The 13,767-nt window shown below is 43.7% G+C and overlaps 1 protein-coding gene across 1 annotated transcript in view; it reads left to right on the top strand.

The window, feature by feature from the left end:
• Positions 1-13,767, top strand: part of aff2 (AF4/FMR2 family, member 2) — a 115,498-nt gene that overhangs the window by 96,435 nt on the left and 5,296 nt on the right. The window contains exons 11-20 of the mRNA XM_083785724.1: positions 187-304; positions 1,098-1,203; positions 1,771-1,921; positions 2,129-2,344; positions 2,640-2,841; positions 4,645-5,721; positions 6,387-6,502; positions 6,791-7,022; positions 7,982-8,115; positions 9,530-9,593. Coding sequence (XP_083641850.1) covers positions 187-304; positions 1,098-1,203; positions 1,771-1,921; positions 2,129-2,344; positions 2,640-2,841; positions 4,645-5,721; positions 6,387-6,502; positions 6,791-7,022; positions 7,982-8,115; positions 9,530-9,593 — 2,416 coding nt within the window. The remainder of the gene's footprint in view (positions 1-186; positions 305-1,097; positions 1,204-1,770; positions 1,922-2,128; positions 2,345-2,639; positions 2,842-4,644; positions 5,722-6,386; positions 6,503-6,790; positions 7,023-7,981; positions 8,116-9,529; positions 9,594-13,767) is intronic.

Here is a 13,767-nt window from a genome sequence, read left to right as displayed (position 1 = left end):
TTATTATTGAACTGGAGTTGAAGGGGATGTTTTCATTATCATCTCACTGTCAACTTCACTTAGAACAGCCTGTGTTTTGGTTCACTAATATTAATACTGAATTGAAATGAAACATCTTTGTTGACTTGATAATTAATACTTTTTTCTTTCTTTCTCTGTCTTCCTCTCTCCCCTTGCTCCGTACAGCGGGGTATCAGGCAGCAGCAGCGAATCAGAAAGCAGCTCAGAGTCGGACACTGACGAATCAGAAAGCAGCTCCAGTGACAGCGAGTATAATCCCGCCCCCCGCACAAGTACACCAGAGGTATTGGACACTTGGACAGTGATGATGAGAGAGATCTGGCTCATGCATTCATCATCTACTTTATGATTTAAAGTAGATTGCATTCTTACCCTTAAGCAGATTGAACTTGGGGGGTGGGGGAACTCCCTCTGGTGTAGTACCTATGAGCATCTCCTACTCTGGAGAAGGAGTTCGACGAGTACTTGGGAACTGCGCCTTTGTGTGTGTGTGTGTGTGTGTGTGTGTGTGTGTGTGTGTGTGTGTGTGTGTGTATGCACGTGTGCATGTGTGTGCGTGCGTGCGTGCGTGGGTGGGTGTTCACCTGCCTGCCTGGTTTTCCTAATGGCCACTTCATCAGTTTCTGGGTGGTTTGAGTTTTGTGCTCTGCAATCATAAAACTCCACAGCATGACTCTGAATGATCACATAACTACTATGACTGAGCACTGACTGGTTTCATGGAGTTCTAGCATGCAGACAGAACAAGAGGAGGAAGGACAGAAGCTGGTGTACTGGCAATTGTAGATTGTCCGCAACAGTGTTGTTCAGCTTTAGGATATTGCTGCTCCCAGCCCAGAAAGGATGACATATGATAACATAAACATAACAGGTGGAACTTGAAGGATTACGGTCAATACATTTGTAATTTAACATTGTGCACAAATGCATAACTGTTTTAACCAGCTACTAAGGAAAATTAAGTGCAGTTTCACTGTCAAACTGTTCAAAGTAGGAATGTGTAGCTGCTGTTTATTTTATCATTGTTACTTACTTGTCACTAATCTTTATCAAACACTTCTCTTCTGTCCTTATAGCCGGAGCCTCCATCCACCAACAAGTGGCAGTTGGTTGGCTGGTTGAACAAGGTACAGCCTCAGCCCAAACCTCTGGTACCTGCACAGCAAGAACATCATGACTCAGGTTGGTGATAATAGCAATAATACTTTTATTTGCACTTTTCACAAGATATGTAATATCCTATAGGCCAGGGGTTCTCAACGTTTTTGGCCGGGGACCCCCGGAAATGCTTTGGCAATGTCCCCGCCCCCTCCCGACCCCCAATATAAATTGACTGCTACAATAACCTTAATAATAGAGACAATACACCATAAATAAATACTGAAACCAGATATAATCATTAGGGAAGGTGTATGCATGTACTATGTCTACTATATGTAATAAATCCAAAATAAATAACAAATTAATTAATAATTTGGGGACCCCCCCCAAAATAATTTGGCGACCCCTCGAGGGGTCGCAACTCGCAACCCACGGGTTGAGAACCCCTGCTATAGGCTACCGGTATGTCCCATAATAATGCCATTGCAGGGCTTCCTGTTGGCTCGGCCAGGTGTTGCACACTGCACAGACCATGTAGGCACATCATGTGTTCAAATCTGGCTCGTGGCCAGCTTCACTGTCTTGTCAGTGATCTTTAAGACATGCGTTCCAAGTGTGAAATTCACGAACTAATGAACTGCTACCCAGGCTCCCTCACCCAGGGTCCTGAGCCTTTCTCCCCAGGGACCCAACCAACAGGAGTGCAGGGCACGGCTGCCAAGAACAAGCCTGCAGCCAACACCACCCCCGTGACACCTGCACTGTCCAACGAACACAAGGACACAAGGGCAGCCTTCTGGTAGGGGAATGTTTCATGTTTTCTGAAACAATGGAGAACATTGGTTTTTCTTTTTCTTCACCGTTATTAAAAAACACAGGCCCATTGCCTTTTACGTCTCGCCCACCAATAGTAGGGTGACGTCACGTAAAGGCTGTTTGAAAATCAGAAAGAATGAACCAGTGCAGTGAGTGTATTATTATATGGTTTATTTCCGTTCACCCACAGTCCGAGTAGAGAAAAGAGCAAGGGCAGGCTGAGCCAGCGGGGTTCCTCTGAGGGCCAGAGATCAAAGATGAGACTGTCACCGGGGATGTTGTCCGGTTCAGAGGCCGCGGCCCCTAGAAGGAACACCACGGGGAAGAAACAGCCCAGGCGGATAGACAGGTCAAACAGTTTGGAAGATGGCCAGAACCAAGGGTGGAGCAGAACCAACCAGCACAGGTGCTTCCTTCAACCTTTCTTTTTTCTTTCCTTGTTTTATGCCATGCTTCCTTAAATTCCTTCCTTCCTTCCTTCCTTCCTTCCTTCCTTCCTTCCTTCCTTCCTTCCTTCCTTCCTTCCTTCCTTCCTTCCTTCCTTCCTTCCTTCCTTCCTTCCTTCCTTCTTTCCTTCCTTCCTTCCTTCCTTCCTTCCTTCCTTCCTTCCTTTGAGCTTGTAGATCAGCTATTTTCAAAATAACAACATTCTTGTGAAGTGGGTAATGTCAAGTTTTTTCTCTCTCTCTCTCCCCCTGTAGTCCAGCAGCCAGAGATAAGGAGCTACCGCCTCCCCCCTCCCTGGAACAACAGACACCCCCCAGGCCACGGGTTAATAAACCTCCCAGCGGTAAAACTGCCCCCAGGAAAGAACCTCGCAGTTCCACCAATCCTAACAACACAGTCCCACCACCCACCGTACAGCAAACCCCTATGACTATGCCCAGTGTTAACTTAAACCAGGTTTGTGTGTGTGTGTGTGTGTGTGTGTGTGTGTGTGTGTGTGTGTGTGCGTGCGTGCGTGCGTGCGTGCGTGCGTGCGTGCGTGCGTGCGTGCGTGCGTGCGTGCGTGAGTCACTTTCTTCATTGCTTTGTTGTAGCTCAAGCCTTCAGTTTATTCTATGTTATCTATTCTGTTTTGTGTTAGCTGATCACTGTCCTTGCCAACAAACCCAACTGAATCAATTGAAAATGTACCATATATAATAATGGGCAAGATTGATAATATCGGTCAGGCTCAAACTGTTAGTTTCCCTCTCCCCTGTGTGCATCTTACATACCCAAAATCATAGAGTGAAAGAAAGGGCAACTCAAACTTTGTCAACAGCAGCAAAAGTGTATAGAAAGCATCTATTCTAAAGTAAGTTGCGATCCCTTTCTTTCTCTCCATTTTACATATAATCCACACACAGACACATGACCAGAATATGCCACAAAGTCCTCGTTCGCATAAAGACTGCATAAAGCAGTCAGCCATGGCTATAACAGCGTCTTCATTCCCATAGTTTCTCCGTGGTTTGTTGAGGTCATTAAAAATCCCTGGCACAAAACTGAATTATCACATAATGGCTGGTTTTATGGAAATATGAAGAGTGAGACACAGAGAGAGAGAGAGAGACAGAGAGAGAGAGAGGGAGAGAGAGAGAGAGAGAGAGAGAGAGAGAGAGAGAGAGAGAGAGAGAGAGAGAGAGAGAGAGATGGGGGGAGAGAGCGAGACAGAGAGAGAGAGAGAGAGAGAGAGAGAGAGAGAAAGAGAGAGAGAGGTGGGAGAGGGGAAATCTGTTATGGATTTAGTGATTTCATGAAGGAGAGTAAAAGAATGAAAGCAAAGAAAGACTGAACTTAATTATCACTTTGTCATTGAACCTCTGAACACTATAAGGTTTTATGAAGCAATGCGGCCAGACAGAGAAAAGGAGAGAATGACTATTACTTCTATTTAAAGGAGTGTTTCCTTATTCTCTTAACGCAAATCAATATCAAAAACATTTATACCACAAATGGTTTAAAAATACACTACTTATTTTACTGTTTGAGGATATAATCTATCTAATTATCTGTCTGAATAGTGGGTTTTATCACCAAAAAGGATATAAAATGACTGAACTAAGGAATTGACCTTATGTGGACATTGACACAGATCAGTATTGTACATGGAGCATATCCTCACAAGAACAAAGGAACAAAGCATAATGCTACTGTTCAGAGCAGACTCTGGATGTACAGTCACACAATCATGTATTCTTTTGAAGACATACTATGGTTTGATCTTCACTGATACTGTATGTCTGGCAATGGCCGAATAGCCTATCATTATTTCTTCTATGTTAATCTAGGAAAATAGTATTTTCCCTTTAAAGACAGCATCAGGAAGGAATAAAGGAAGGAAAGATGGAAGGATTAAAGAAAGAAAGACTAATAGACAAATAGACAATTTAAATAGAGAATCCCTTGGCTTAAAAGACCATAGTGGTGGTATTGCATATTTAGCCTATTGACTACAAAGCAGGCCTTTTTTTGTTATACATATTTATTTTAATATATAATTATTTCTATAAAGTCATCTGACTGATATTTCTGTTGCAGTTAAGAAGTCATAGAATTAGAATTTGGAATCAATATTTTCCCCATGGACACTCAACAGTTTTCCAACACTGGTATGAACAGAATTCATATGCTTTGGAAAATGGTTGGCAGTAAAAAGAAGAACAAAAAAGACAATATCTGCCAAACTTCATCTCCATATTTATTTCCTCCATGACATAGGACAAGAGGAAGCACCGGGGCCCTAGTAGCCGAATCACACCCAAGTCCCGGGAATTCATCGAAACGGACTCCTCCTCTTCCTCCTCAGAATGCCAGTCAGATTCCGAGGGAGTGGTCAAGGTTCCCACCCCGCCCTCGCAGATACAGACACACACTCTGACCAGCACACACACAACTTCGAATGCACTGCACCTGCACACCGCTGTTCCGTGTCCGGCCTCCGGAAGCGCAGGAGCTCCGGGAACGTTTGGAGGCAAAGGTGTTTGCGTGAAAGACAGCAGCAATGTAACCATTAATGGTAGCAACAGTAGTCATGGTAGCAACAGTTGTAGTAACAGCGGTGGTAGTAGTGCAAGTAATAGCTGTAGTATAACCAACCTAAGTGACTCTTTTGGAACCGTAGTTCCAGATCCCGGGGGGTTGGGGCGGCAGGGCAAGGATTTAGATCGCATGTTGCCGCCTTCCAGCCTGGGACACGATCTACCCCTCTCTCCCTTACGGGAATACCAAGAGGTCCAGAGCTTGTGGGTGAAAATTGAACTGAATTTAATCAGCAGGGTGCCTGGACAGGGGCTGGAAGAGAGAGGCACGGGAGGGAAGGGAGAGATGGAGAGGACGGTGCTGGACGAAAGAGAGAGACGTGGAGAGAGGGACAGGACGGCCGGGGGGGAGAAGCAGGACGAGAGAGAGTGGCCGGGTCTGAGAGAAAGGGGCAAATCAGGTAAGGGAGAAAGGGAGAGGACGACGGGGATGGGAGAGAGAGACAAGCAGGAAGAGAGGGAGAGAGCAGGACAAGGGGACCGGGAGAGACCAACTGAGAGAGAGAAGCAGGGGGACGGGGACGAGAAGGATGGACTGGGCGTGGAGGAGAGGGACAGGGCGGGGCTGAGGGAGAGAGAAAAGGCCTGTCACAGTGTTGGGGTCACCGACAACCCCCCCACGCTGGACCAGACGCCCCTCAGACCATCTGGGAAGACAGACAGAGGAGACAGCGGATGTAAAAACAGGAGACAGGCAGCCGGTAGTATGACGGTCACGACGGAAAAACACACCAGCAAAAACAAGAGGAAACACAAGGTGAGGACACAGATCCTATCTGTTCCCCAGTGTTGTACACTGCTAGAACTCAGAATTCCATTTGTTTAAAAATATTTAAATATTCGGGACTGTTTCAACTTTTTTTTACCCAAATTATATGAATGCAAGGATTATGAAAATTGTGATATCAGCAAAAAATAAATATCAAACATATCAGATAGTCTTAGATAAAAAAGAGTCTACTCTACTGTTCCCTCGCTGCTGATTCGGTTTGGTTCGGTTTGGCCTTTCACAATAAGTCAGTGCATCAGTAAATCTATTTGATCCTATTTCTGTACTCGGAGACATGAAAAACACAGGTTGCTTCTTTCCAATCCAGTATCAGGATTTGATTTGATTAAGGTTGCATGCTTGTTTTTCTCAAGTATGCGGGTCAAACAAGGTTGTTTCTTTCTAACTATTTTTGTTGCATATTACACCTGAGATGTATCTTATTAGATCCTTGAGAGGGTTCCAAATGAACCCTTACTGGCCTGTAACTCTGAGAGTGTACAAATGGTTCCATTAGTACACTCTCAACATTACGGGAGTCCCTGGAAGTAAAAGTCTGAGAACCACTGGTCTAATACACATGTTTGCCTTGGACTTGACTAAAAGTAGACACACGTCTGTTTTGAATGGTCTCCCTGCTGTGCCGTGCCCAGTTGGACCACGGAGAGCTGTCCGTGAATGGCAGTAAGAAGCTGAGATTGGACAAAGACTGCCTTCTCCTCCCACCATGCATCTCTCCAATCCACAACCACAAGGCCGGCTCCACAGAGTGAGTGCACGCACACACGCACACACGTATGCACGCACATACGCACGCACGCACAGTGAAGCGATAACACAAACACATGCAGACAAAGACATGATCTGTACAAATACATGCAGACAAAGTCTTGAGCAACACACATATTGTCTGTCTGTCTGCCTGCCTGTCTGCCTGCCTGCCTGCCTGCCTGCCTGCCTGCCTGCCTGCCTGTCTGTCTGTCTGTCTGTCTGTCTGTCTGTCTGTCTGTCTGTCCGTCCGTCCGTCCGACTGACTGTCGATGTGTTGTTTTCCCAGCTCCGTCAGCAGGAAACAGTCTCGGCGGTGGAACGAAAAGCTCCTCCCTCCCCTCCTGTCCCCCCTTTCCGATGACCCCCCTCGCAAGCGGAGCGCCGTCTGTAGTTCCTCCTTCAGCCAGGAGGGCGGCACCGCTGACTCTTCGTTGTCCTCCTCTTCGTTGTCCTCCTCTTCCTCACACAGACATAAGCGAGGAGATGGGAAAGCGTCGTCACACCTAAAGAATGGAACCGTAAGGCTTCGTCTATAAACGACAGGGTTGCTCATCGAAAGTACTGTAACTGTCCTAAAAAGCTGTTCTGTATAAACTGCATGAATTAGGCCTAAGTGCTATAAATGACTGTTGGAATTGATACACTGACTAGTTTTCTGGGCTCAGTGGGACACTTAACATGGTTGTGTTTACACTTAGTAAGTGGACATATTTACAGACACAGATTTTCATTTGGATATGTTTCGTCTCACCCTAATGTGGAGCTAGATGTCCACGGACTTAACAATGTGTCACCGTCGTCGTTATGGCCAGCCGTATGTCAGCTTAAAATTGAAAGAAATGTGTAGTTGTCCAGGGGAGAAAAGTACTGTACGTAACTGTCCTCTTCTACCCCGCATTTGAACCCGGTCTCCTGCTGACATTTTTACTATTTTCACAACATTCGTGTCAGATCCTGTGTCTAGGTGAGACATGACCTTTGACAGGACTTAAATGTCCCAGTGGAAGAGCAGGGAGAGAAAATACAATCACCCCAAATGTGTCGTTATATATATTGTATTAACATACTCTACCATACAGTTGAGTTTGGACACAATTACTTCAATTATTAATTATAAATAATTAATTAATAATTAAAGTAATTGTGTCCAAACTCAACTGTACTGTATTGACTTTATTCTTAAAAGAAAAATTACATAGTGCAGCTTTAAGTCTTTTCAAGACGGGAACCCATTTTTGGGTTGTTGTTGCTTGTATGTACATTATATAGCAACATATTTTTTTTTCTCAGAAAACTTCAGGATTTAGGAGGTCAGGATTTAGAAGCCGTTTTTAGAATCGGTTTCAGGTCTAAATGGGGTATACTTCTACTCCACTACAGAAGCAAATGTACTTTTTGCTCCACTACAATTATTTGACAGCTTTAATTACTTTGCAGATTTTTGTTATTAATACAAACTCTAAATCCCCCCCATCAGGAGACGGATGACCACGTGGACAAGCCCTGTGGGGACAGTTACCCTGTCAACGGACTCAATGACTCAGAGCCATGGTCTGAATCTTCCATGGACCCTGCAGGACCACGAAGACCCAAATTGTCATTCAGCAACACGTAAATATCACACACACACACACACACACACAAACACACACACACACACACACACACACACACACAACTATCAACTTTTTAACCAAATGAACATTTTGTGAAATTAGCAGAATGTTACATGCAAGCTTCTATTCTATCGGTGAAGAGTTTTGATGTTGCCGTAAAAAGGATGGGAAGTGGTTATGGAATACGAAAGTAGGATTAGTACTGTGTATTAGTTTCAACATATTAGGAAAGTTACATTTATTACACTAACAACCTCTGCTTCAGAATATGCACCATACGTATTAATTATTTTGTAAAACGTTTTTACTTTGTTCAACCCTAAATGACTTGTTAAAATGAATACAAGCCATCTTGCCATCATCATCATCATCATCATAGCTTACAAGCACATGCTACTGTTTGAATGAAAAATCAAGACAGTAGAAGTTTTGTATGAACTACACCAGCTCAGTGGCCTTGGGGTTAGAGTGTCTGCCCTGACATTGGGAGGTTGCGGTACAATTCCCCCGACCAGTTCATACAAGACTATAAATATATAACCCAGTGCCTCCCTGCTTCTCCTCAAGGGTTGGATCTGGGGTACGTTCCTGTGACATACTGTACTAGCATCATGCCCAGGGGGTGTACTGTACTTGTATATCAAGCTGCATCACACTACAGAAACAAGAGATTGCCACATGCCTCGATGTGAACCATTGGTTCCTAAGGATACTTACAATTCAATTCACTTCAAAGGACTTTATTGGCATGAGAAAACATACGTTAACATTGCCAAAGAAAAAGTAGAACACTACAATCAGAACAAAACAATGTATGTACAATTGAAAGGGAATAGAAATGATGTGTACACAGAGCTATTACGTTGCAATTGAGGGAAATCTAACTTACAAAACCATAAGAATTGTGCATTTGCTGTCAGAAATAGTTGGCCTATATTTCCACATAGGAGAGGTTAGCTTGGGGTAAGCTTTTTCAAGGTTGTGCAGAAATAGCTGTTTTTCAAAAGTGTTTAAAGATAGTTGCTCTGTTAAAAAAGGTGTTTAAAGATAATTGCTTTCATTGTACAGTGTACAGTGTTTCTACAATTTACCATTTTTTGTCAAAAGTGTGTAGATGTACAGTGTAAAAGAGGAATCTACATGTATGATGATCTTGATGAGGTACACTAAGATCAGTCTAGAGTTCTAGACTCTAGACATCCAATAAATATAATTGTCTATGTACCGAGGTCACTTAATGCAGGGATACGCGCAATGATTTTTTGCACATTGTTGTACTTCGCTCTTACGTGCACATTTGTATTCCTATCAGTGACAGTGTTGTGTCCACATTGAAGAGCATCACAAGCAGATTGAGTGTATAATTCTCTGTGCTAAAGGCTTTCTATTCTCTCCTGTTCTCTCTCCAGTATCCACAGTGCAGAGCACTACATGCAGGAGGCCAAGAGACTCAAACACAAGGCTGATGCTCTGGTAAGAACCCATCACACACTCTGACATGAGGGTGCTCTGGTAAGAACCCATCACACACTCTGACATGAGGGTGCTCTGGTAAGAACCCATCACACACTCTGACATGAGGGTGCTCTGGTAAGAACCCATCACACACTCTGACATAAGGGTGCTCTGGTAAGAACCCATCACACACTCTGACATAAGGGTGCTCTGGTAAGAACCCATCACACACTCTGACATGAGGGTGCTCTGGTAAGAACCCATCACACACTCTGACATAAGGGTGCTCTGGTAAGAACCCATCACACACTCTGACATGAGGGTGCTCTGGTAAGAACCCATCACACACTCTGACATAAGGGTGCTCTGGTAAGAACCCATCACACACTCTGACATGAGGGTGCTCTGGTAAGAACCCATCACACACTCTGACATGAGGGTGCTCTGGTAAGAACCCATCACACACTCTGACATAAGGGTGCTCTGGTAAGAACCCATCACACACTCTGACATGAGGGTGCTCTGGTAAGAACCCATCACACACTCTGACATAAGGGTGATCTGGTAACAACCCATCACACACTCTGACATGAGGGTGCTCTGGTAAGAACCCATCACACACTCTGACATGAGGGTGCTCTGGTAAGAACCCATCACACACTCTGACATAAGGGTGCTCTGGTAAGAACCCATCACACACTCTGACATAAGGGTGATCTGGTAAGAACCCATCACACACTCTGACATAAGGGTGATCTGGTAAGAACCCATCACACACTCTGACATAAGGGTGCTCTGGTAAGAACCCATCACACACTCTGACATGAGGGTGCTCTGGTAAGAACCCATCACACACTCTGACATGAGGGTGCTCTGGTAAGAACCCATCACACACTCTGACATAAGGGTGCTCTGGTAAGAACCCATCACACACTCTGACATGAGGGTGCTCTGGTAAGAACCCATCACACACTCTGACATGAGGGTGCTCTGGTAAGAACCCATCACACACTCTGACATGAGGGTGCTCTGGTAAGAACCCATCACACACTCTGACATAAGGGTGCTCTGGTAAGAACCCATCACACACTCTGACATGAGGGTGCTCTGGTAAGAACCCATCACACACTCTGACATAAGGGTGCTCTGGTAAGAACCCATCACACACTCTGACATGAGGGTGCTCTGGTAAGAACCCATCACACACTCTGACATAAGGGTGCTCTCTCAGCCTTCAGGCCCGCTTGGTTCGCTAGAACGGAACCATAGAGTGTTCCATGTTCCGTTCATTTGGGATGGGGTGAAAGCCCCGATCCCTGGTGGCAGAACAAAGAACCACAACCCCCGAAGTGGCATTGGTTCTAAATCAACTCTTGAGTGGTTCATTTCTAGTGTGAACGCTATTCAAACCATTTGCAGGAAACATTCTAATTACACTGCTTTTTATTTGTTTTCTCAAATGTTGATGCGTTACATCACTTTGGCAGGGGTCAGAAATGTTGTTTTGACAAAGTAAAATGCATTCAGGTTGTCAGGGGAAGTAAGGCTATAATATTTTGGGTATGTTCAAAGGTGGAAACTTTCCATAGTAGTTAAAGGGAAACTTAATGGGGAATTAATTTGAATGTATTAAATAGGAATAGAAGTAATAATTTCGGATGTAGCATTATGTACAGTTATGTACATAATAACCATTGTCATGCACAATTATGACTAAAGTTTACTTTGGAACAATGTTTAGCTTTGAGCTACTGAGTAACAGTAATAGTGGAGAAGGTAGGAAAAGGTGAGGGGCAAAGCTACATACACTAATAGAAGCCCCACATACTGTAGGGGCCATCACAACACTCTGGGACACATACAGTAGTCGACCATAATGCCCAACCAACGGACAGTTGCTCGGTCTCTAGTCCAGACTCTAGAGCACTATAGGAGAGCTTTAAAAATAAGAAAAAAGCTTTGACCTGAGGGTGGCACCAGAGAACAGGTAATGGGGTCACCAAATTGAAAATAGTCCTTCCTCCATGGAGTATTAATGTGCTCAGCAGATTTCATGGGATACAGTACCTGTGTGTATCTGTGTGTGTGCTAGTGGGAAATGTAGCCTAATGGTGGCACTACAGGAAAAGATATGAGGTCGCATAAACCAGTGGGGTTAATCAGAATGCCATAAGGCCGTAGAATCACTCCAGAGTCTAACTTGGAAGACAGTTCCTGTCCTGGAAAGTTTCCAACCCTGCATCATTGCAGGTTATGCACAACTGCACAGAGTGCAATAAGAAATAACTGAAATAATGATTGCATTTATATAGTGCCTATATAGTGCCTTTATCCAAGGCGCTTTACAATGTGCATTACAAATTCACACAGTCATACACCGACGGTGGAGCAGACAATACACTAGTTATTTCTTTCAATGATTTTATTATTATTTTCACAATTATATTACCTGATAATCTTCTTCCTAAATACACGACACGTAGCTGGTGTATGTGTATCAGATTGTGAAAATAAATCACAATAATAATAATAATAATAATAAAATGATTGAAATAAATAACTAGTGTATTGTCTGCTAGTGTGCTGCTTGCTTATGCTATGGATATACTGTCATGGTCACGTCCTGAGCCCCTCCGTTTGTCCATGAGTTTCCTGTCTCTCCCAAGTCCTGCTCCTCTGACTCTGATTGCCCTGAGTGTCATCACCTGTGGGGACCAGCTGAGCCAGGTTGGGTGATGAGCTCCAGTGACTATTTAAACTCTGCCTTGTTTGTTCAGTGCTGGATCTTAAGTTAGTGTCAGGTTTTATGTTCAGTGTATGTACTTCTGTTATCGTATGTCATTTCCCAAGTAAAGTCAAGTTTATGTGATCTTCTTGTCCTGCCTTTGTTTGAGCTTCCTGCACATGGGTCCTAACACCTGCAAACCGGGACATATACATACTGTTGACTTTTACAACAGTAATTCAACAAAGCATACTTACATCATGCACAAATAAATTGCATTAAACAGTGCTGCAGGGTGGGTTTTTGCACAACCCTATCAGCATTGTGATATAGGCCTTATACTCATGTTCTCGCTGGATGCACTAAAAAGGCTTCAATGATTTGTGAACAACATTTTTCTCTGTGTGCATGATTTATACTCAATTGTACAGTGGTGTCGCACACCTAAAATAGCCGATCTACAAACTCACAATGCATCACGCTATGACATGCTGTGAATTTGTACATTGTCTATTTTAGGTGTGCGGTACGATGCACAACAGAGGATAAATTATGTCCGCTCCACATTTTGATCGTAAAATTACACATTTTGCAATTTACAATTCTGAGTCATAGGCACCTCCACTGGGCTTTATACATATTTCAAAATATTCCCAAATATTCTCTGATATGCGCTTCAGATCAAAATGTGTGCTGCAAGCCTGCAAACAACATAAGCAGACGGAACCGAATGGTTACTGATATAGAAGTCTATAGAGGCAGGTATTTGATTTCTCTGTCACTTCTGGATCAGTATTCAAACGAAACTTCCAACCACGGGGGTTTGTATAAAGTTCACACATGCACACACACTATTTAACATCACTCAAAAATGTGTCAACATTTCTTGTCTTAACACTGAGTGAGTGTATTTGTGCATGTCTATCTCTCTGAATAAACAACCAGGCATATAGGTATACATCTATGCACTATGCACATGCCTGTGTGCCAGAGGGAGGGGTCCGAAGGGAGTGTGTGTGTGGGGAGGATGTGTGTCAGTGTGGCATAAAAACACATCAAAGATGTCACTGTATAATTGATGTTATTTACTGCTCCATTAGCTTCCCAGAGAGCGTGGTAGTCAAGGACCAATGTCTGCAAGATAAACAATATCAAGTAGATTATGTGATTTTTATAGCAAACAATGAAAAGCGATTTATTTATCTTATCATCTATCTTGGTTTAAACGTTGTTTCCCCCAGATCTGTCTGGGGGATTGCAGGCTTAGCAGGGGATTACTGTTAGAGGAGATTGTGCATCTTTTGCAGGGCTGTGAAGACGTTGATTTGTCCCACACGCTCTCTCTCTGTCTTTGTCCCTTCTGTCTATCTCTCTTTCTGTACACAGAACACTTGTTTCTTTATTTCTACTTACTCATAATTCTTCTTAATTTAATTTATTGTTTTGTAAAATCCCCTGCACTTGGCT

This window comes from Protomyctophum parallelum, assembly GCF_964188405.1.
Source record: "Protomyctophum parallelum genome assembly, chromosome: 16".
In the NCBI taxonomy this organism is placed as follows: Eukaryota; Metazoa; Chordata; class Actinopteri; order Myctophiformes; family Myctophidae; genus Protomyctophum; species Protomyctophum parallelum.
Note: the sequence above shows the minus strand (reverse complement) of the source record. Positions and strands in the feature narration are given on the sequence as shown.